The following is a 22,354-nucleotide window of genomic DNA, read 5'->3' as shown; positions in this document are numbered from 1 at the left end:
CCAGCACTAGGAAGGTTGAGATAGGAAGTGATATGGCTGGGCAGAGAAGGGCATATAAGGCAGGAGGAGACAGAAACTAGGACCCTTTTGACTGATGGCTCAGGAGCATTCCGTCAGAGGATTTGTGGAGTTGGCAAGGTGAGAAGTAGCTGTGGCTTGTTCCTTTGTCTCTCTGATCTTTCAGCATTTACCCCAGTAGCCGGTTCTGGTTTTTTGTTTTGTTTTGTTTTGTTTTGTTTTGTTTTTTCGAGACAGGGTTTCTCTGTGTAGATTTGCGCCTTTCCTGGAGCTCACTTGGTAGCCCAGGCTGGCCTCGAACTCACAGAGATCCGCCTGGCTCTGCCTCCCAAGTGCTGGGATTAAAGCCATGCACCACCACCGCCTGGCTTGGTTCTGGGTTTTTATTAAGACCATTTAGGATTCCTGCAGCACTCATACCCTCTTTAAGGTCTTTGAACATATTCATGACAGCTATTCTGAAGTTTTTGTCTTATGCTGCAGCTATATTACATTCCCCAGGGCCTAGTGTAGCAGGGTTTACTGGGAGCTAGTGCACACATATTATCTTGGCTGTTACTCTGTTTTATTTTAGTATCTGTGCATCTGGGTTTGGTTGGGCTGATTTTTAAATCTAGGGGCTGATATCTGGTCTTGCCTTTGTTCATTGGGTGTTCCATTCCTTGGTTTCTGTTGCTCTCTCTGGTTCTTAGGAGAGTGTGTGTTGCCTGGTAGGGGACGCTTCTGAGATCCTGCCAGATGTGGCCATGTAGATCATGTTTCTAGATATCGGAAGCTGGTACTCAGGAATGGGGATGGGTTAGGAGAAGGGAGTTGAGGAAAGAAGGCAGAGTTTGCCACCAGGACCTGTGTAGATCCCTGGGAATGGGGGCAGAAAGGGTAAAGTGGGACACTGATACAATGGGCTAGGTAAAATTTATTAAGGAAATGAAATCAATAAGATACACTCACGACACAGAACAAAGAAGATGCCACTGCTAATCCAGTTGTCCTTGTCCTGCTGTTCTGCCCAAGGGTGATAAGAACCAACCATAAGCCAGGCTTCTCCACTGCTTGCTCCTGCAGCCACCACCCAAGAGAGAGCATGTGACCCCTCTTTTCCATTTTTATTCAGTCATGTACTCAGAGAAGACCATGCCCCATAGGGCTAGTCACCCCAATACCATTGGCTGAATGGACCGAATTCCTAGAACAAGAGGGAATAGGGGTCATATCAGGTGGCCTGCTACAAAGCTGGGTAAAGACTGGGTGACTGGAACTGGAGGACAGGAGGGGACAGTGAAGATCTCCTATCTGATTTCCCCAGCAGTACGGCCAGTGAGTTTCCAGGCAGTACCTACAGGGGTTGGTAGCTAAGACAAAGAAATGGGGTGGTAGAGAAACAGTGTGGGAGAAGATGTGGGTGATCTGCTGGGAATGGGTTCCTAAGGGGAGGACACAACATGCAGTCTGCTACAGAACTGAGACTAACACTGGAACACTGGAACTGTAGGAGAAGAGCTCCATTGTTTTCTAGATGATAGCAATTCTGACTGGGATGAGATGGAATGTAAAATTAGATTTAATTTACATTTCTCTGATGGCTAAAGATGTTGGACACTTCAAAAATATTTATTAGCCCTTTGCGTTTCTTCCTTTGAAAACTTTCGGTTCAGTTAATTGGGCTATTTATTGACTGAATGTTTTATATTGTTTTGGTGCTTAATTTTTGCCATTCTTTATATAGTCTAGATATTGACCTCCTGTCTGAAGCATAGATGGCAAAGGTTTTCTCCCATTTTGTAGTGTCTGTTGCTATGGGATGTTCTGTATGGCAAATGTGTTGCTCTAATTGGTTAGTAAATAAAACACTGATTGGCCAGTAGTCAGGCAGGAGGAAGTATAGGTGGGACAAGGAGGAGAAGAATTCTGGGAAGTGGAAGGCTGAGTCAGAGACACTGCCAGCCGCCACCATGACAAGCCACATGTGAAGATGCCGGTAAGCCATGAGCCACATGGCAAGGTATAGATTTATAGAAATGGGTTAATTTAAGATATAAGAAGAGTTAGCAAGAAGCCTGCCACAGCCATACAGTTTGTAAGCAATATAAGTCTCTGTGTTTACTTGGTTGGGTCTGAGTGGCTGTGGGACTGGCTGGTGAGAGAGATTTGTCCTGACTACGGGCCAGGCAGGAAAAGCTACAGTCTGTTGCCTTTGCTATTTGATTTTTTTTTTCAGTGCAGAAGCTTTTCAGTTCTATGTAATCTTCCTTGACCAATTCTTATGGCTATTTGTACTATGAGGGGAGGGCTATTCAGAACTTTTTGCCTGTACCTACATCCTGATATATTTCCTCATATCTGTGTCAGTGTTTCCATCTTTAAGTTAAGGTTTTTGACAAAACCCAATTTGAGTTTTGTGCAGGGTGAGACATATGGATCTATTTTAATTCTTCAGGTAGAGAATCACAATCTTTTACTTTGGAAAATTCTTAATTTGTTTTTCTAATCATAGCAGAAGAGACAAATGTCACTTTCAAAATAATTGATTTTTCTGATGTGGCTGTCACCATTCAGGACACTGAAATGTGTTGATGATTGAAACTTAGATTCAAAAATATTATTTATACCTCAATAAAAGAATACTCTGTTAAGATTGCTTACAGCACCATAATAGAGAGCTAGAGGCTGGGTAATATAAACAAGAGAAAATTGTTTTCTCACATTTCAGTATACTGAATGTCTAAGTTCAAGGTGTCGGGGGTGGGGGGCAGTGGTGGCATTGGTCTCTTCTCACAGCTTCTTTACTTTGTTTCTAAGTGGCTGTCTTCCTTCTGGTTCACTCTCAAAAACTGTTTTCTGATTTCTTCTTTTAAGGCCTAACTCTATGTCCTCTTTTTTTTTTAAGTTGTCTTTGTAGGTTCCATCTCCAAAACTAGTCATATTCAGAGGTGAGGGTTGGGATTACACGTGGCTTTTGTGAGGACACAGTTCCACTCCTAACATTCCCTTATCACTAACGGACACAGATGTCACACCCATTTAGGTCACAGGTGCTAATGCTAACCAGTGAGTCTTATCTTACCACTCTCTAGATTCTAAAATAATGTTTGAGTTCAGCACCCAGACCAGGTAGACTTTCCCTCTGCTTGAGTTTGGACCTGCAATATGAACTAATTTCAGTCAAGTAAAGGAGGAAACTACATTTTAATGTGTTCACATATCTCTACTATCTAAATATAAAGAAAAAAACAGAAATAAACATGATAACAAAGGTTTTCCAGGAGTGTGATCTTTGCAGGTAGTTGTAAAAATGACTCCACATTTGCAAAACTTTACTATTTTGTTTTGTATTTATGTTGTTAATATTTATCTGTTTTATCCATAAATAAATCCAGTAAAATCTCCATAAAATCAGAAGATTTCAATTTGGTAAAATTGTCTTTTCTTTTGTGAAGTAGAAAATCTAGAAGGGCTTTGTGGTCGGGGACAATAGACAAAATGATAGTGAGAGAAAATAGTTACAATTTTTATAACTGCTAATTGAAGCTGTGCATGTCAGGGTTCTGGTGACTTGGAGTTGAGGTCTGTCTGTTCTCTTCTGTATTTTCCATTCTTGGTGGTATTTACTATGGTAACTTCCATAAAAGACCCTCACATTTTTTTTCCTTTTGAAGTGCCAAGCACCTTTTAGAAAAGAAAGGCTGACAACCCGGTAGGAGTGGTTGTTTGGAAAATAAATGACAACTATCCACCTTTTTTCATGATTGCTGTCTATGACAGGAAGTGAGAAAATTGCTGAGAAGGACTGATTGAAAAATAATTTAACTTATTGTGGGATAAAAATTAATTTGATATTTGAGTTGGGGAATTAAAGTATGGTGGAGAAATTTGTCTTTCATAAAATTTGACTTTAAAATCTAGATAAGCTCTGCTCACGCATCGTCATGGATTGACTCTTCAGTATAATCCTAGAGTGAGAGAAATCTACTCAAAGACTGGCAGAGTACATTTTGTCTCAAAGAACTTTTCTGGAACTATGTTGGAAAATATTACTAAGGCGGGACTCTGAGCACATTGTCACCCTTCAGGCTACGCTTTAGCTCCTCCTAATAAAATATGGAGATAGCAAGAGACTTGAGGTTTTCATTCCCAATCACACATTAGACTCAGTTGGAAACTGGGGTGTGTGTGTATGCAAGGACCCTACTCAAGATTATTGCTTAATTGATACAGGGCAAAATCCATATATAATTTTTTTTTGTTAATGCACCGGAGCCATTTTTAATGTCTGCCTGCAATCAGGAGGCCCTGCATTCATCTCAAAGGACACTCTGAATCCTACCCTTCCAAACCATTTATCTAGAATTGACTTCAGCAGGACTTGACTCTGATAGGAGTGTCAATCATGCACTTTGGCTTTCAAATGTATGTATCATTCTGAGCAGAACTTGAGGAAAAAAAGGGCTTTTTTTTTCTTAATTTAAGGAAAGCATCTTTATTCATGTTTATCATACTCAGTATCCAAAATAAACCCAATAATTTATGTCAAGGTCCACTGCAGAAGTAATGGTTGCATTTTCAAGACACATTGAATTTCAAATAGTTTAATGGCTAAACGACTGATTAAAAGGCAACTAGATTCAATATAGATTTTTTTTATATGTTTGGAAATAACCAAGGTCATGATAATAGTAGGAATTTCAAATGACTATAAAATTCAGTTGGCATGGTAGATAATTATTTCTTAATAGTGGTGACTTTCTTCATGGAGAAGATTCCAAAAACCCTTCTGCTCTAGACTGAATCAGAACTGCTGTATCTCACAACAGGTTTCTTTCTTTTCTTTTCTTTTCCTTTCTTTTCTTTTCTTTTCTTTTCTTTTCTTTTCTTTTCTTTTCTTTTCTTTTCTTTTCTTTTCTTTTCCTTTCTTTTCTTTTCTTTTCTTTTCTTTTCTTTTCTTTTCTTTTCTTTTCTTTTCTTCCTTCCTTCCTTCCTTCCTTCCTTTCTTTCTTTCTTCTTTCTCCAAGGAAATAGCTTTAAAACCCAAGCTTAGGTTGAGAATCGCTTTCTATAGACTAGAAACGTGGATAAATTGTGCAGAGCAGCTGGCTAATGGTAAAATGCTAAGTGTACATTTGCCATCACAGTGATGGAAACAGCGCCTTCATTCCCCTAGTGGATACCACCTCCTATTAGATCACTCTCTTGGTGCTCAGTTTTTTTTTTTTTTTTTTCCTTTTACATTGGTGGTTCTCAACCTGTGGATCATGACCCTTTCCACAGGGGTCGCCTATCAGATATCCTGCATATCAGATATTTACACTGCAATTCCTAATGTTAGCAAAATTACAGTTATGAAGTAGCAATGAAATAATTTTCTGCTTGGAGGTCAGCACAACACGAGGAACTGTATTAAAGGGTCACAACATTAGGAAGGTTGAGAAACACTGTGTTACATGTTCTGAATTATTAAATCACAACCATTTCTTCTGAAGGTGGCAAATGAAATATTTCCTTTTAAACTTGAATAAAATCCAGCCTAATCTTGGTTCCCACATGCCTTTGAAGATGACTGAACAGAAAGAAAGAAAGAAAGAAAGAAAGAAAGAAAGAAAGAAAGAAAGAAAGGAAGGAAGGAAGGAAGGAAGGAAGGAAGGAAGGAAGGACGAACCCAGACTTTTTTGTTTGTTTTTGTTTTTGTTTATAAAAAATTAATTTGTTAGGTCACAGTGCATGCCAGAAAGATCAAGGGGAAATGTCTTTGAAGCGCTGGTGGGTTGTCTCCTGATAAATACAAGTTCTGTTTCCTCGCTTTCTCTCCATCTCAATGTAGGTTGTGAACTCCCTCTTATAAACCTAGAGTCCACAATCTCACTGAAGTAGCAGAGGCTGTGAGCGTCACTGCCATTCTGCAGCTTGACTCTGGCTTCTTCTCGAAGCCCATAAATCATTATCAAACAAGAAAATCAAGTAATTAAGCTCTCTGGCCTGAATCTGATCTATACTATCAACCTTCAGCATGAAAAGGTATTCACTCATAAGGCTACTTAAATGCTTTAATAATGAACTTGGATTAGGGAAATCATTTGCTAATGCTTTTGCAAACACAGGGACTGAAGAGCCTGATTGCTTTCCAATCACAAGTACAGAATCCACTTGTTTTCAGTGGCTTGAACACAAAGCCAAAGCCAACAGCCATGGAAGAGGATGACAAAATTATTCATAAATGTTGTCTCTTTCTATAGTTGCCTCCACAAACTGCATGAGCTCTTTTTTTTTTTAATGATGACTTCAGGGCATGTTGCAAATTCATTTTATGGTCAGTTACCTTTCATCTTTAAAATCATACAAAACATGCAATTATTTAGAATGAAATAATTGGTTTAATAATCATAAGCTTGAAAGAGAACTTGAATTAAAATTCAATCCGTGGTCTGAATTATCACTACCCGAATACAGAAAGAATCCTATGTATGTGAACACATTAGTTTTATTAATATGCATAAGAAAGTATATTGTTTAACTTGATACACTTGTTTTGATGGACCCTTCACAGACTTGAACTTAGGTTTATTAGGTAGTTGGGCATGACACAGGTTGAACACCTCTTAGTTCCAGGGCCTTGGCGAAATTAATCTCCAGTGGCTTGCCTGTGCCTTTGGTGAGCCTCAGAGATCGGATGCAACCTCGGAACCGAATGTTGGTGGTCAGGCCAAACTGATTGAGACCAGCTGAAAAGACAGAACAAGAGGATTTGTTTGTTTGTTTGTTTTTTTCCTTACAAATGCTGGAGATCCAGACCAGAAACCTTGTGCACACTGGACAAGCACTCTACCATTGGGCTAACCCCTACTCCCAGCACCCACACGGGGCCCCAACTGTCTGTAACTCCCCATCCGGGAGATCTGAGGCCATCTTTTATAGGAACCAGGCATGCGCACGGTCCACAGACACAGATGCAGGCCAAATATCCATGCACATAAAATAAAATAAAGAGAAAAGTCAAATGCAACCCTGGAAGGAGACACTGTCAGTCTCCTCTAATGTCTTTTGTTCTGTCAACCCGTGCTGAATACGGCACATCGTTCTTGCTTCCCAAGCAGAAGGGCTTTGCATCGGGGAGGACAGAAGAAATTGTCCTTTCAAAACGATGACAGCTCACTCCAGGAGTCTGTGTTGTTCCAGTGCTCATGAAGAAGCAGAGGCCTCACTGCTCAGTTCGTCACTCTTGCTCATGGGCTCTTTAGGTAACTATGCAGTTCACATGCTGTATTTAATGGACGGAAGGTTTGTTTCTTTTTTAAATATGGATTTATTGCTTGGGTTTCTTTGTAATATAAATATAAACTCTATAATAACCTATGTGCGAAACTAGCTACATTTAACCTGGAGAATTCCAGAACAGAACTGGAGGAAACAAGTTCGACAGCATTTTATGATTCCTCTGAGACATTAATTTTAAACTCAGAGTTCCTTCCCCCGCCCCCACCAATTCTGCCTCAACTGCTGTGAAACGCTTTATATCTTTTATAAGGCAAATTCATTTCCTTTAGCTTTATCCTCCCCTTGGATGAAACTTTGGGAGTGATTATGAACATTTCAGCCCCATGTGGTTTAAATAAATGGTCCTCTCATTTTACAGACTGGAAATTATCGGCCAAGTGTTATTTATGGGAGGAGATTGCCAGGCGGGGAGGTAAGTATCCTTCAGTCCACATTCTTGGACATGGTTCTACAAATATACATGTTGAAAACCACAAACACAAGGAGCAAAGGACGTGTTTGCTGGAGCAGCGAGCACTCACCTGGGAAGCCGCCCACAAAAACAGGGTCGTTGGTATCAGCTGATGTTGATGCTGAGTTTGGGCTCTGGGCATCCACCTGGTTTCCATCCACCACAAGCTCAAGGCGGTTTTTGATCTTCTTGGCAGTGACTCTATGCCACTGTCCATTACACATATGGCCTGGGATCCCGGCATCGTAGACCGCCGTGAATCGGCCAGCACCATTATCCACGTGGAACATAAGCTGGGAAGTAGGAAAATGAGCCGTCACAGGTGGCTTCAGTAGAGGAACGCTCCACAGCCCACACAGTGGAAATTAGAGTCTGGAGTGAACACAACTGAGGGCCTGTTCAACGTTTTTTCTGAAAAAAATCTGGACCAAAGTTGAGTCTGGAGAAATAGCTCAGCAGTAAAGTGCTTGACATGCACTTAAAACTACTTAGTTTATTTCAAGTATTTGGTTCTGCTTATCCGTTCACGTGCTTAACCTTGCCTCTGAGTTCTTGGATGTTTTACTCTGTTGTTTATGGGATGGTTTGAAGACTAAGGGAAAGAGGGGGAGGCAAGGAGAGTGTATTTTAGATTATCTTTTCTTTGCAGGAGATGCCAGCACCAAAGGATGGAAATGATGGGTACAGCTGAAGTGCAGTTCTTGAGTTCGGTCTCTAGAACTCAAGTGAAAAATCTGGATGTGGCAGTCATGGGTTCATAATCTCAGCATAAGGGAAACAGATTGGTGCTCACTGGCAAGCCAGGCTATGCTGCTGGGTGTGCTCCAAGCCAGCAACAGAGAGTATCTCCAACAGAAAGGTAGACAACTCTTCGGGATAGCCCTACACAGTGTCTTCTGGCCATGATTCTGTGAATGTGTGCCCACATACATGTGTGCCTCCAAATGCACATGTACACATACATGCACAGGCACAATCAAGCACACATACACACACACACACACACACACACACACACACACACACACCCCACACCACACACAACCTAGAGGAAAGTTGACATGCAAAATTAAAGCTTGGGACCCAGTGACAAACCACGTTCTTTGCTCTTGGGTATTGCCAATGTTACTAGACAAATGTGTGTGTGTTGTTGGTTTCCATTTCAGAAAAACCACTGAAGAGAGTTCAGCAACAACCAAGAACCCAATCCACACAAAAAACTTTCTGCCACACATCTTTTTAGAGTGTGAGTGTTCATGGTGAACCTCACAAAGCTTTCTTAGGAGATATTGCTTAAAGTAACTCACTGACTGACAAATTTGCTTTAAAGGATTGCTTTTAAATGTAAGCTTTTGATGTTTTAATTGTGTTTTTCTTTCTCCTTCGTGGTTTTCATTTTATATACAGGATTAAGAGTTACATAAATTACTTTTTGGGGCAAGTTTCATGTCACAGGTGCCCAGGACCCGAGCCAGAAGACCAGTTAAACTCCCCACAAGGAAGAACTTGATTAGACGTTCTTGTTTAAATAAGAAAAATCTGTTTTTAGTAACATGGCAAGGTCCCTGAAATTTGAGACATCAGAATTCTTTTGAAGCTGATGAAGAAAAAGAACATGCTGAAATATTAAAAACATTAGTCAGCTTGGCAATAGACTTGACAAGGTAGACGAAAGAAAGAAATATTTTGTTTTAAAAAAGATTAATAAGGCTAGGCGAAAAGTTTGCAAAATCTATGGCAACGTAAATATTAGAGTTTAGGACACTGAGTGGAGTTTGTTAAAATGACGCTTTGCATCTCTGAAGAGTCTGGTGGAAAAAATCACATGACACAGTGACATGAAAACAGTAAAAGGCTACAAGCAGGCAAGGAAACTTGAAAAAGATGTAATGAACGTAGGCTTTGAATATTCGACAAATCTAGGAAATTCTGTCTAACTGTTCATTTGTCCATCCTCTTTGGCTATAAGCTCCTGGATATTTTTTTTTTCTGTGCTGCTTATGGGATGATGTGAGGAACACAAAAGAGAGAGAGGCAAGGAAGTTGTGTTTTACATCAACCTGTCATGTTTCTTCTTGGGCAACACCAGGACCCCAAGGATGGAAATAAAAGCACAGTGGAAATGTAATCCTTACATAGGAGTCAATCAGAAATTTTGTGAAATTGGCTTATTGGTTGTACACAAACTAGTAATACTTGTATACGTTTGCTTTTTTTTTTTTTTTTTTTTTTTTTTTTTTGGAAAAGTATCTGGGTGCTTGTAAGTGAAAACTGGGGACTGGTATGTGGCTGGCCTCAGTGTCACAGGGGAGATGCTTGCCTGTTGTAGGAGGTGGGCTGATTTCAGATTACCTGAGCCTCTTCCCTTTCCTCTGTACCAGCAGACTGTAGACTAGGTGCATAAAGAGAGCAGATGTCCTTGGAGCATCACACTAAGAGCTGAGCATCCAGAAACACTTGGTCCACAATTGGTCAACACAATCATGGTGTCGACTGACACATTTAAAGTATAGGCTGGTGTACAGGATGATTGTGATAAAAGTACACATGAATTGTGATGACCCAGAAGAAGGACAAAGGAGGATCTAGCTTTCTTGCAATGAAGAAGCTATCAAGACCTAAAAAACAGAGCTGAGTGGAAACACCAGTGTCACGAGAGGATGAACTGTGTTTGGGCTGCAAACACTCACTCACCTTCTCGTCAATCATTTCGATACCCATTCCATCCATTTTCTGACTGCTGATTCCCAGGAGAACTCCAGTGGGTCTTGTGGTACGGAATTCAAATTCTACAAGAAGGTCCAATCCCACTTTGAACCCACCAACTGGGGAAAAAATATTGATTAGAGTTTGAGGCTAAACAATTTCAATCTGCAGCTTCACCAGCAGTGTGCACTTTATCACTATTGCTTATTTTCTTAGTTGCCGATGCCAGAGGCCAGGACTTTATCTATACTGCCCCTGGTTTTACTCTTGAGACTGCCACACAATGGAGCTTTGATCATTGAATAACTGAATGAGTGAGCACATGCTGAGACTGAATCATTGAATGACCAAATGAATGAGCCCACACTAAGACTGAATCATGGACTCTGAAAGCCAGGTATGGTTATTTCAGAAGTCTGCTGGGTTAAGTAATGCATTTCAATGATTACTCAGTAAAATTTTATTGAGACGCTCTGAATGGCACTACAGTGATTGGAGAGAGTTTAAACAGTCCTAAATATTTTATTAGATGAAGAGAAGAGTTGCAAATATAATTTTTATGGAAAGATTCTAGAACATAATCTTTTCTATATAACCCAGCTAATTCTTTTCTCTACACTTTTTAATATTTGGCTCATAGATTTATTCAGCCTTTAAATAAGAATTTAAGATATTTCACTTAGGAATAAAATGATTTCCTAGGATCAGTTAAGACTACATGAACTCCACAGAATATTAGGAAAGTATTCAAGAAAATCCTCTCTATACCTTCTATTTATTGTGCAAGCAATAACTACCACATGTGAGCACAACTGTCTTCAGTGAAGGGTGGCACCTGTGATGTGCTAGACTTTTTGTTCTCCTGCTTGCTGAGTTTGCATGGGAAAGGGTAGATGGATTTAAAGCAAATTTTCCAAGTAAAGGGCTGAAGGAGCTGAATTGTTCTGGAAAATAAAGCAGCAAGAGAGAAGAAGAAAGAAGAAAGGAATGATGTAAAGTGCTTCAACTGAAGACAGAGGTATCGAGGAGGCTGATAAAATGTCCAGTGACTGGGTAGCTAGAAAGCTTTTTAAGAACGGAGATATTGAACTTGTTGTATTGAACTTGTATGGTTTCCACCGAAGTAACCTTCAGCTCTTTCTACCCAAGTCTTATGTGAATTGTGTTCTGCTGTGAGTTGAAGTGACGGGAGGAGTTGCTGGGAATAGGAGAAGTGACTTCTTTCTTTGGCTCAATTGGATCCAGGGCAGGAACGGGTAGGGGGATGGCAAGCCAGTCCATTCACTACAGATGTTGAAGCTTGGCATCAAAGCTGGCTAAGAGAATGGTATGGTGGCCCCGTGTGAATTTGCAGGAACACTGAGAAACGTTTTGACTTTCACAGGACATGACTTTTGGGTTCCATCACATCCTCCAGTATTTCCATACCTGACACATCCCCTCTTTCTTGGAATTCTGCTTTTATGGATATAGGGTTTCCTCCCTAGACCAGAATTTGAGAATTCTAATATCCATTTCCACAACTTTTGCATGGAAGTATTCAAGTCATATAATAAAGCTTTGCTCAAATCTGTTGCTCCATAAAACCTTTCCTGACTCCTAAGCAAAATAAATCCTTCTTATAAATCTTCAGAACACTGTGCGTCTTTTATAGTATTTAAAAATTATTTGTCTTTTCCTTCTTGTGATTTCTCAGAAAATTGAATTTTTATTATTGGTAATATACTTTTAAAGATAGGAATTACATCTCATTTACCCATTTCCTACAATTAGCATTCCCACATTATGTCTTCCTTATTTTTCTCCTAATTAACGAATACATGTTACTCAAAAGCACACAGTCCTAAGTATTCTCTTATAGTAACTAATGTAAGGGGTTTTATGTAAGAAGAGATTAATTCTATTTTCCTTTATAATGTGATGTTTGATTTCAGTAATGTAGACCTAAATTGGAAATTAATACTTAAAGCCAGCCAAAATGACATCTGTTGTTACTGTCAACAACAAATAGATACCACTGTGCATTACGTGTGTGTGTGTGTGTGTGTGTGTGTGTGTGTGTGTGTGTGATGAAATGGAACCCTGAAAGGAATTTTAAAGACAGAAAGGAAGATGCTATCTGTGGTGATATTATGTTCCCCAAAATATTTTGCACTCTAATAAACTTATTTAGGGTCAGAGAACAGAACACCCACAATATTAAACATAGAGGTTAGGCACTGGTAGCACACGCCTTTAATCCTAGCATTCCAGAGGCAGAGATCCACCTGGATCTCTGTGAGTTCAAGGCCACACTGGAAACAGCCAAGCATGGTGACTCACGCCTTTAATCCCAGGAAGTAATGGCAGGAAGCAGAAAGTTATTTAAGGCGTGAGGACCAGGAACTATAGCCTGGTTAAGATTTTAGGCTTTTAGCAGCAGTTCAGCTGAGATCCATTTGGATAAGGACTCAGAGGCTTCCAGTCTGAGGAAGCAGGATTGGCTGAGAAGTTGGCCAGACCCTTTAGGATTCATGCTACAGCTGTCTCATTTACAGGAAGTTAGACAGAACACTGAAAAGCTGACCCTTCCATGTGCGTCTTCTTACGTAGTTAGGTTCATCTTGCTGCCATTGATCTCTAGTGAAGGAAACAAAACAGACTCTACAAATACCAATTTCCCTACAACTTATTTTTTTCTGTCAGTTCTTATCAGAATCACACACGTGCATTTTTGTTGTCATTGCTGGTTTGCTTCAGCATTCTTAGAGACTGAACCCAGGGCCTCACCCATGCTAGGCAAGTGCTTTACCATTGAACTACAGCCCCCACCCCACAAACCATATGTGAATGTTTTAGAGGGTTTTTGTTGTTGTTGTTGTTGTTATTGTTGTTAGTTATAGAAACTACTTTTGGGTTTAAATGAAGAATAATAGTTCAGGACCCGGGGACTTCTGTTTCGTGGCATAGGTAAGAAGTCAGCATTTATACATCGTGAATATCAACAGAAAGAAAGTGGAAGTACCTCACCTGCTTTGGCAAAACCTGTTCCGTCAAAGTAAGTTCCCCGCTGCGCATTTGCAAAGCATGTCCCAACGTGGAAGCTCGAAGTGGGCTGGTCCAGGTTAACAGGGGCCTGTTCCATGCGAAGATTCCTAACACAGCCATCAAGACTGTAGGTCACCTGAGCAGTCGGAGAGAGGAAGTAGATGCCAATTTAGCAGTGTTTTGCCTCCATGTGTAGTCAGTCATCTGGGGGTGTATACTATGTGCAGTCATTAGCCAGCTGACCTAGAACACACTTTAAAGCTGCCTTTGTCTGGACTTCTGTACCCCAGACTTGACAGCACAGCTGACCCAAATCCGACATTGAACTTGTCCCCCCGGGATGTATCTAGCTAGGACCACAATCGCCTGAACATCTAAGGACTGGGTTATACTATGTGACCTTTGACTTGACAGAGCTGTGAGTTCCATGTGAGGATGGTAACTTTTAATTAGCTTCTTCTATTCCTGATCTCGTGTTTCTAAGGATAATTTCTTAACCTTACTATCAATGCATTCTGTTGTGATCTATGTTTCCATTTCTACTAAAAAAGACAAGTTTGGATCAATTCTGCTTCCTTCAAACAAAAACCCAAAGAAAGCAATGGTCCCTCCCCTCAGAAAAATATATACACAAGATGTGAAAGTTTTTATAAAATATTTTTGGGATGATGAAAATTAGAACTAACTTAATTCTATATTCTCATCCACTATAGTCCATTGGATTTAGAAATTCAAGTTGATCATTTTTGCTATCATCACTCCAGACTCATGTTTTTGATAGGTAGGTAGTTATGAAAACAGGTAATATATATTATTCACATATATACACAGACACAGCCAGGTGCTGAGCGTTATGACTGTAATAGTGATAGACTTTGATGTATAAACCTGCACTTGCTAAGTAAGTGAAGAAGTCTATCACACTTGTCTGTAATGCAATCACTAAAAACTCTAATCCCATGTGTCTCAGAATCATGCTTTCCAAAGTAAACCAAGACACAAGCCAAGTTTATGAAACTTAACTGGTAAGTATTAGTTTGTACAACTATTAAGCTTTTAAATTCTAAAGTCAAAATTGTGTAGCTACACTTTAAATTCTACATCTGAAAGAACATGGATATTATGACCTTCATCTTCCTTGTTGTCCAGTGCTCTCCATATGCCTAGTCCTTTTCCAAACACCTTACATGTATTATCTCCTTTAATCTTTATGGGATCTTTAATTGGTTGGTATTATCATATTTTGAAAATAGCTCCTTTAAAGAGAAATGGAATGATTTGCTTAAGGTTATACATCTAGTGTGAATATCTAGTTAAGCAGATATTCAAACCAAGGATCTTGGATACCAGGGTCCACATCAGTGTTTTGTGGTAATATCTCGAATAGTCAAGGCTACCTAGAAGACTACTTTCATTTCTCTTATAAGATGATTTCCCACATACCAGTAAGTAATGATGAGACATGGGACCTCAGAATTCAAAAAAAATACATACACAAGTCACTATCAAATAAGCGACAAGGAATTAGAGACTTACTGGACCAATTCTGCGTGTGGTATAGTTGATCGGCAATCCACCAACATACAGCATCCCCACAACATCCAGGATATCAGCTTTCTTGGGACTGATGGTTTGGTTGGAAGCATCATCAACGAACAGAGTTCCTTCTTGCTTCACTCTCATAATCTTAATCTACAAAGGGGAGGAGGCATCATTAACGTCAATCTTGAACACAAACACAAGACACAGAACTTTCCTGGTATTTCTGAGGAAAAACAATATCCTTGATGTGCTAAGCCCATAATACAAGTGAAAGCAAGTATATTTTAGACAGCATTGATTGAATATATTTTTTTCTGATAAATTTTTTTAGCTAAAATTCCAGAAATAGAAATAGAAATATATGCTTCAGAGGTGGATGTGTCATAAAGAACTTGGTAGACTAACAGCTCTGCTTTGAGCTGAGAGAGATACAAATGTCATTTTATTATTATTATTATTATTATTATTATTATTATTATTATTACTATTAATTGAAACAAGTTCTCGCTGTACAGCCTAGGTTGGTTCTGAACTCAGGATTCTGTTACCCCAGCCCCCCCAGTGCTGGTATAAGAAGCATGCATCATTGCACTCAGTTTCCATGTCTACCTTTAGTAGTGTGTTAAGTTGGATGAGCAAAGCCCGGGATCCTCGTTGAACTTCATGTATGCCTATTAAGCCCTCCTTGTGAAAAGTTTTAGGAAGGAAGATCAGGAAAGGGGAGGGGCATTGACATTCCTGGAGCAGCTGATTGGTCTAAGGTCAAGGAGGGAGCATAAACCTGAGATCTGCTGAAATCATGACCGGAGAAATGGGAGAAGGGGAGGAATGTTAGGCTTGGGGAGTCTGCATTCAGCCAAGGGAAGATGGAGGCCTTTAATGCTGGGGCACTCTAAGAGCAACTTAGGGCAGGATTAGAACAATATAATACCACACTTTAAACATCTATTCTGATTTATGAAGTAATTTTTTTTAACTTTCACAAATGAAATCTGTCCTAACTATTAAGGTTTATTATTCTACATAAATTGCCTTTACTAATCTCAACTTGGTGGTCCAACAATATGTCATTCCCCTCCCCCCACCAAGTGTTTATTTATTCTTCTATTAGCCAGAGAACAGAAGAAACCTTAGCATGACCTCCCTCCTCAGGAGTCACACTTGCTATTTTGAAGGTCCCAAGCAAAAAAGATCTCATAGCTCCTGTCTGGGGATAACAAACTGATTGACCTGCGGTTTGTATTGAAATTCTATTCGCTTCCATTCTTTGGCTTTCTCTCTGACATGACAAGCCAAAGCAGGTTAATCCATCACACCCAACATCTAATAATATTGCACTCTGAAAATTAAACATTTCATTGGTCTACCTAGGGAAACTTTACTTAATAGGGTATCACAGGTGCAGAGACAAATTTTGAGCTTTTGTTTTAATCAGGCCACATATTACCTACTTGCTGTCTTGCCAAAGAGGAACAAGTTGGCAAATGAGCCTTCTGTGCCTACAATAGCACCAGTTTCTGGATGTAAGGGCAACGTTTAAAGTTGTTGCAAATGACTGTTGGTGGAAAGGGTACCGCGGGGCCCCTTAAACTTGGTATTGCAGAGATTTCCAGCCTCCTGGTTTTTCAGATCAAAATGTGCTGGGGTGAGGACTAAGTCTTAGAGCTCATCTTCATGTTGCCAACTTTTGCTTTGGCCGAATATTATTTCTTAGTAGAGAGGGATGCACAGTCTTGGAATAAACATTATTTCTCTAAGCTGAAAACAAAAGCATCATAATGAACACAGTGTGTTGTCCTCAGATTCTCACTTAAGCCAATGGAACCATCTTCAATTACCTGGCCCTGTTTTGTGCACAGATGCTTGGGGACCACAGTTATATAGCAATGACAGGACTCTAGGATCACAATGAGCTCATATGGTGAAGCAGAAACCTACTCAGGTCTAAACATGTTCTTAAAGCTCTAGCCACTGTACACACCACTGGCCACTTGTGCAGTCTCTGCCAAATTTCTGTAACCCTAGAGTTAGGGTCTGCATTGACAAATCAGTAGTGGTAGGGGAAGGTCCAGGATGTCTCCAGGACCCTTCTTAGAATAACCCAGGGACTGTTACCTTGTGCCACTGGCCATCGTTGATTCTGGTGGGGATCATAGTGCTAGTGTTTCCACTTCCCAAGTCATAACTGAAGTAGGGGAATCCATTTCTCAGTTGGACAGTAGCAAAATCGGCATGATTGATCCGAGCCATGTAAAAGAGCAAGCCTGATTCAGCTTCGGTTCGCACTTCCAATTCAATTGTGAGGCTGTGAGATGCAAATGTGGAAAGGAATCAGAAAACTAAGAGCACTATTAGGCTGTGAAAAAGTGGTATCATATGAGGGCATGTGCATTGATGAAGGATATAAAATCTGTAACGGGGGGGGGGAGGGGAGGGCTTTCTAGGGTTATGAATCTCCTGCATATAAGCTCAAAGCAAACAGAATTCTATTTTCTACTTCATTCAGTGGATGAAAAACAAACAATCCTCTAACACTAGGGATTTTTACATGTAGTTGATTAGGCTTGATTAAATGTGAATATTCAGTGCTTTGATGATTGGTTCCCGTGTCATGCTCCAGAATAATACATACCGGTTTTTAACTTTGGTGTCATCAAAGGCAAGGGCGATGTGGCTGTTTTTGGAAAGCCCAAACTGCCTGCTCCCTGCCAGAAGAGCTGGTTCCGATTCTGCAACACAGGGCCCCTGAGAAAGACCAAGGACAGGAGATGAGATCGCAGCCTTTTGCAAACAGACACTGCTGCGGTCTGCGTGTTCATATCTGTTCCCTTCCTGACTTTGAACAATGCAGAATTCCTCAAGAACAACCCCCTCCTCCTGCCCCCCCCCTACTCTTCTCTGCAGCCTGCAGCACACACAGGTGCTTATGAAGTGCTCAGTGAATTTGAACGAGTGTTCCTTAGCCACAGCCTGGAATTGCTGAAGGAATGTGTTAAAAAAAAAATGTATCGATACATTCATATTTTCCTTACTCTCCAAGGGAAACATGGTTGATATTTCTGGGGAAATTGCATTTTCTTTTCCACATTTACTTCACTGATGAGGAGTTTTGTTTTCAGAAGATGGAACAGGGAGAATTATGGGAAAGCCACGTGGATTGTAAGAGTAGAAAAATGTGTTCCTTCTTGCCCTCCCCATTTCCATTTCCCACTACAGTATTTTTTTTTTTCCTCGAAAATTATCAGTCCACTAGAAGGTTGCTGCAAATTTAGAATTTCAAGATGGTGTATCTAAACCTGCAAGTCAGCCCATTCAGGGCCTTTGCTAGTTGCTAGGCAACCAGCATGAGTTTTTTTTTTTTTTTTTCTTTTTTTTTAAATGCAACCCACCATACACCATTTCCACTGCTGCCATTCAAAGATCAGCTTCCTAGGGTGATTGAGAGGGGCAACTAGGTACATAGAAGCGCAGTTACTAGCTTTAATACTACACTGTCACCACCTGGAAATTCATAATAATTTTTGATGAAGGGGCCCTGCATTTCCCCTTTGCACACGGCCTCGCCAATCACATAAACAAACCTGGCAATTTGGACTATAATGCACAGCTCAGGAAACGGGGCTCCTCAAATGACAAAGCCACAAGCCTTCTCCTCATCCGTTCTCTATTTTCACAGGCTAGCTTGCTGTACAGGTGGCTGACAAAGTCGTTTAGAACACAGGCTACACGAGAGTCCATAACAATAACGTGCACCCTTGCACGCACACATCTGCTTTTCAGATCTGAGATTAATAGCTACGAAAGGGCAGCTGCCCCAGCCAACGCTGACTAAGCAGGGCCTCCCAAACAGCCCGGGGCAGGCTTTTGATGAGGGGTGTTCTTCTCCAGCAGAGTATTTCAGACATGACTCATCAGCACCTAGGACATTTTTATGCAAGGAAAAGCCTTATTCTCTTTTCTCTCGAGCTTAGTCAAAGGCACTGCTATGCCGCAGCAGGTAAAAGGGCTTAAAAGTGTTTTGAAAGCTCTAAAATTGGTCTTTCTGGAGGTAGCTCCTTTCCTGCCTCCCAGGAGATGGTCAGTTTCGAAGAGAAGCCTGGCCGAAATTCGTACAGCTATGCAAAGGCCCAGTGGGTAGGGCAGGATAATTCTATTCACAACACCCAGCAGTACTGTCCTTATTACATGGCCAACAAAGAAAGCCCAAATGGAAAGCCTTCGGTGCCTTAACGTCCTGTCCCACAAAGGCCACGAATAGAATAGGGATCATTTATCAGGCTTTCAGGGGTATTTCCTGTACAGAGGACCTTCTCAGCAAATATCATAATGTGTAGCCTTTCTTATAATTCTCCAAGAGAATCTATATGTTGTGAGTTCTTGGGAACAGAATTTTACCAGAACACCTAAACTTTTAGCTCTGAAAACAGATATTGAAAAGCCAATGGATGCCAAGGAATTAGGAGCCAATAATGAGCAGCCTGAAGAAATCCACTGGTAGGTAATGCTCCTGTTACTACTTCTGTGGCCGCTTATCCATTCACCAAAGGACACCAAATAATACTCTGATATGTTGTTTTCTAATATGACCTTTTGAGTGATGGGGATGACAGTTGTAAAGATTAGGTATTTTGTTAGGGGTATGTTTTGGACAGCCTTTGTCTTTGAATGTCATGTGGCAGCCGAACCCCATGACTGTCTGTTGGGAGACTGGGCAGGTATATAGAACAGGTCGCCACTGACCATGAAACTATTATTAAATTTTCTAGGCAGTCATTTTAGAAACACTTTAAGTTGGAAGGGATTTAGTCCAGGTCCTTTGACTTGGATGTCATTTTATAGCATGACTCCCTAGGCAAGAGGAGAACACTGTAAGAGACCAGCTTCATGTCTCTATAAGGGGGACAATCAAGAAGATCAGTGAGCACAAGAGTGTCCTCAGATTGCTCAAAGTCATAGAAGCGAGTGGTAACAAGCCCATCCTCTAACAGGCCAGCCCTGCGTATAGCCACAATGGCAGATTCTTACCGCTGATTGTTGACAGGATGCATACCCTGTATATCACCTCAGTAAACAGACCCATAATCTATATCCCTTCATAAAATTGGTCCTTGGCAAAGGATAGAGGTGTGTCTGTGGTAGTTTATGTGAGTATTTATCTACCTTAGGATTTAAATGTTAAAAAAAAAATTCTCTTCCAAGACAATGTTTCCCTGGGAATCCACACATCTCCCCTTGCTTGGCTTCACTGGATCTTGCCAAATCTCCATCACTTTGGGGAGGGGGGGTCTGATGTTAGGGTGGGTCCAGGGTCCACTCCAGAGGTTTGCCTGCTGTGGTAGGGGCTTCCTTTCCTCCCTGCTCTTGGAGAGAGGGTAGACCTGCTCTTAGTGTAGCTTAGCTTATTTTTCCCTTTCCAACCTTCTAAGTGGGGAAAAACCTGAGAGCAACTAGCAAATGGTTCTTCTCATGGAATGAAGCCATCTCATCAGGAAGGACATTTTCAAGCCAGTCCTCCATAGAAACCTAAGCTAAGCAAGAGCAGTTGGAGAAATGGCCAAAGCACAGCTTGCTTTTTTTTTCTTTTCTTATTCCTCTCAGCTGATGAGGGCCCGAGAGAGGTCTTTTCCTGCATTTTGGAAACACTGACCTCTGAAACGTGTTAAAACAACAACAATAATAATAATTAAAAAAAAAATCAGCCTCAACAGAGGCTCATCAATCTCAGCATGTTACACTTCTGCCACCTGGTGGTGATGCTTGATAATACATGTAATGTACCGGGAAAGGTGATAAAGGACCATAAAAAAAAAAAAAAAGCTTTGTCTCTGCTTTGTAGAGGATAGTTCTTAGGCACACAGGGATGTGGGAGGCTCAGGGGAGTAGTGTATCTGTTGATGAGGGCGTGAAGTGGCTTGAAAGGATTCTGAAGGGAGCCATGTTTCCTGGCGCCATCCTCACAAGGCAAGAGGTCAGTTGTCATGGCAAACCTTCCCGTGGTTAAACTTCAGGTCAGAATAAAGCAGCGGTCGTTTCCAATTCCTGATGCAAAGCTGACACTTGGAAATAAATGATAAAATCCAAGGCAGCATATCATTTCTTGGTAATCCTACTTTGACTTTAGATAGCTGTAGAGCAGAGATTTCAACGGTGTTTATCCAAATGGACACCAAATGATGACTCATGCTAAAAGTTGTGTAATTTTCTTCCTCTATGAGTCAATGATCCCACTAATAAGTGTGGGCTCAACTCCCATCTGATCCTTGCTTTTGATGATCACTGTGGGTGAATACTAAATAGGTACTTTTGCAGCGCCAACTTCAATGTCCTGACTTATACAATACCTCCTGCTGTGTTTGTTGAGGCACTGAATCATGTTACCTCCTTGTATGTGAGCTCTTTGGTGGGGACGGGGTCTTTCCAGTGATATGCCTTAAGATAGGTTCCTTGGAGTGTCGAGGATGTGCATTTATCCTTTAACTACATGTCAGTGCCCAATTGATTTATCCTATGGCTTCAACTGTACATAGCTTTTAAAGTTGTAGCATTGATGTTGCTACAGGAATCATTTTCCATTGCTCTGTTTTTTTTCCTCTTCAGCTCACTTCTTCTCTTCAATTCCCAAAGAGACCTTATCAGAACTCTTCATTTCTACCAGAACTTGGAAGTGCTACATTCAACACTCCAGGAAGATTCAAATAAAAGGAATGCAGTCAACTTGTTGTATGCCAATCCTCATGGGCTGTGCTTTTCAGGAAGGCTTGGGATCAACAGTGCACACTTGTCCCATTTGAACACATCAATATATTTCTGTATTGATAAGCCCAGATACTTACCTATTCCATCACTGTCATTCTAGAGGAGAAATATTCACAAATGTAACACACAAGGGATCTCTACCTCCCCCTCTCCCGATATTAGTAGGCTAAATAATCAGAAAAAAATTATAAGGGGCTGCTAGGTTCTGGCACTGTAAAATGAGATAACATGATAACATGCAGGAAATATTGTGTAATCTAGGATGGTGGACCACATAATAACTACAGGGTTGACATATCCATTTCACAGGGCAGGGCTGTCCCGGGGTACTTTTCAATTAGCCTGAAGCCTAGTGAATGTTTTCTTTGTACTCTAAATGGCTGGCAAGGTAGGGGTGAAGAGTATAAGGAAGATAAGGATGGCCAGGAAGGACAGGGGTCCCTGTCAGTCAAGAATATGAGGCTTGCAGATAGGTCTCACTTCCAAGGTCAACCTGTAGCGATTTTTAAAAATCTAAACTCAGAAATGTTGAGAATTAAAAATAGATAGAAACAAGTTCCAAAAAGCATTTAATTCTTGAGTTTGAAA

The 22,354-nt window shown here is 40.7% G+C and overlaps 1 protein-coding gene across 8 annotated transcripts in view; it reads right to left on the bottom strand.

Annotated features, from left to right (window-relative positions):
* Positions 1-6,259: 6,259 nt before the first annotated feature.
* Positions 6,260-22,354, bottom strand: part of Lama2 (laminin subunit alpha 2) — a 573,571-nt gene continuing 557,476 nt past the window's right edge. For 7 of the 8 annotated variants that reach the window (XM_028877370.2, XM_028877371.2, XM_037200377.1 and 4 more), the window contains 7 exons: positions 17,643-17,755; positions 17,126-17,315; positions 15,005-15,160; positions 13,451-13,604; positions 10,430-10,560; positions 7,806-8,028; positions 6,260-6,731 (listed from right to left, as the gene is read on the bottom strand). In XM_028877370.2, the coding sequence (XP_028733203.1) occupies positions 6,574-6,731; positions 7,806-8,028; positions 10,430-10,560; positions 13,451-13,604; positions 15,005-15,160; positions 17,126-17,315; positions 17,643-17,755 (1,125 nt within the window). In that variant the 3' untranslated portion in view covers positions 6,260-6,573. The remainder of the gene's footprint in view (positions 6,732-7,805; positions 8,029-10,429; positions 10,561-13,450; positions 13,605-15,004; positions 15,161-17,125; positions 17,316-17,642; positions 17,756-22,354) is intronic. The other variant, XM_028877376.1, reaches the window with a different exon arrangement.

Source organism: Peromyscus leucopus, chromosome 8a (assembly GCF_004664715.2).
Source record: "Peromyscus leucopus breed LL Stock chromosome 8a, UCI_PerLeu_2.1, whole genome shotgun sequence".
Lineage (NCBI taxonomy): Eukaryota > Metazoa > Chordata > Mammalia > Rodentia > Cricetidae > Peromyscus > Peromyscus leucopus.
Note: the sequence above shows the minus strand (reverse complement) of the source record. Positions and strands in the feature narration are given on the sequence as shown.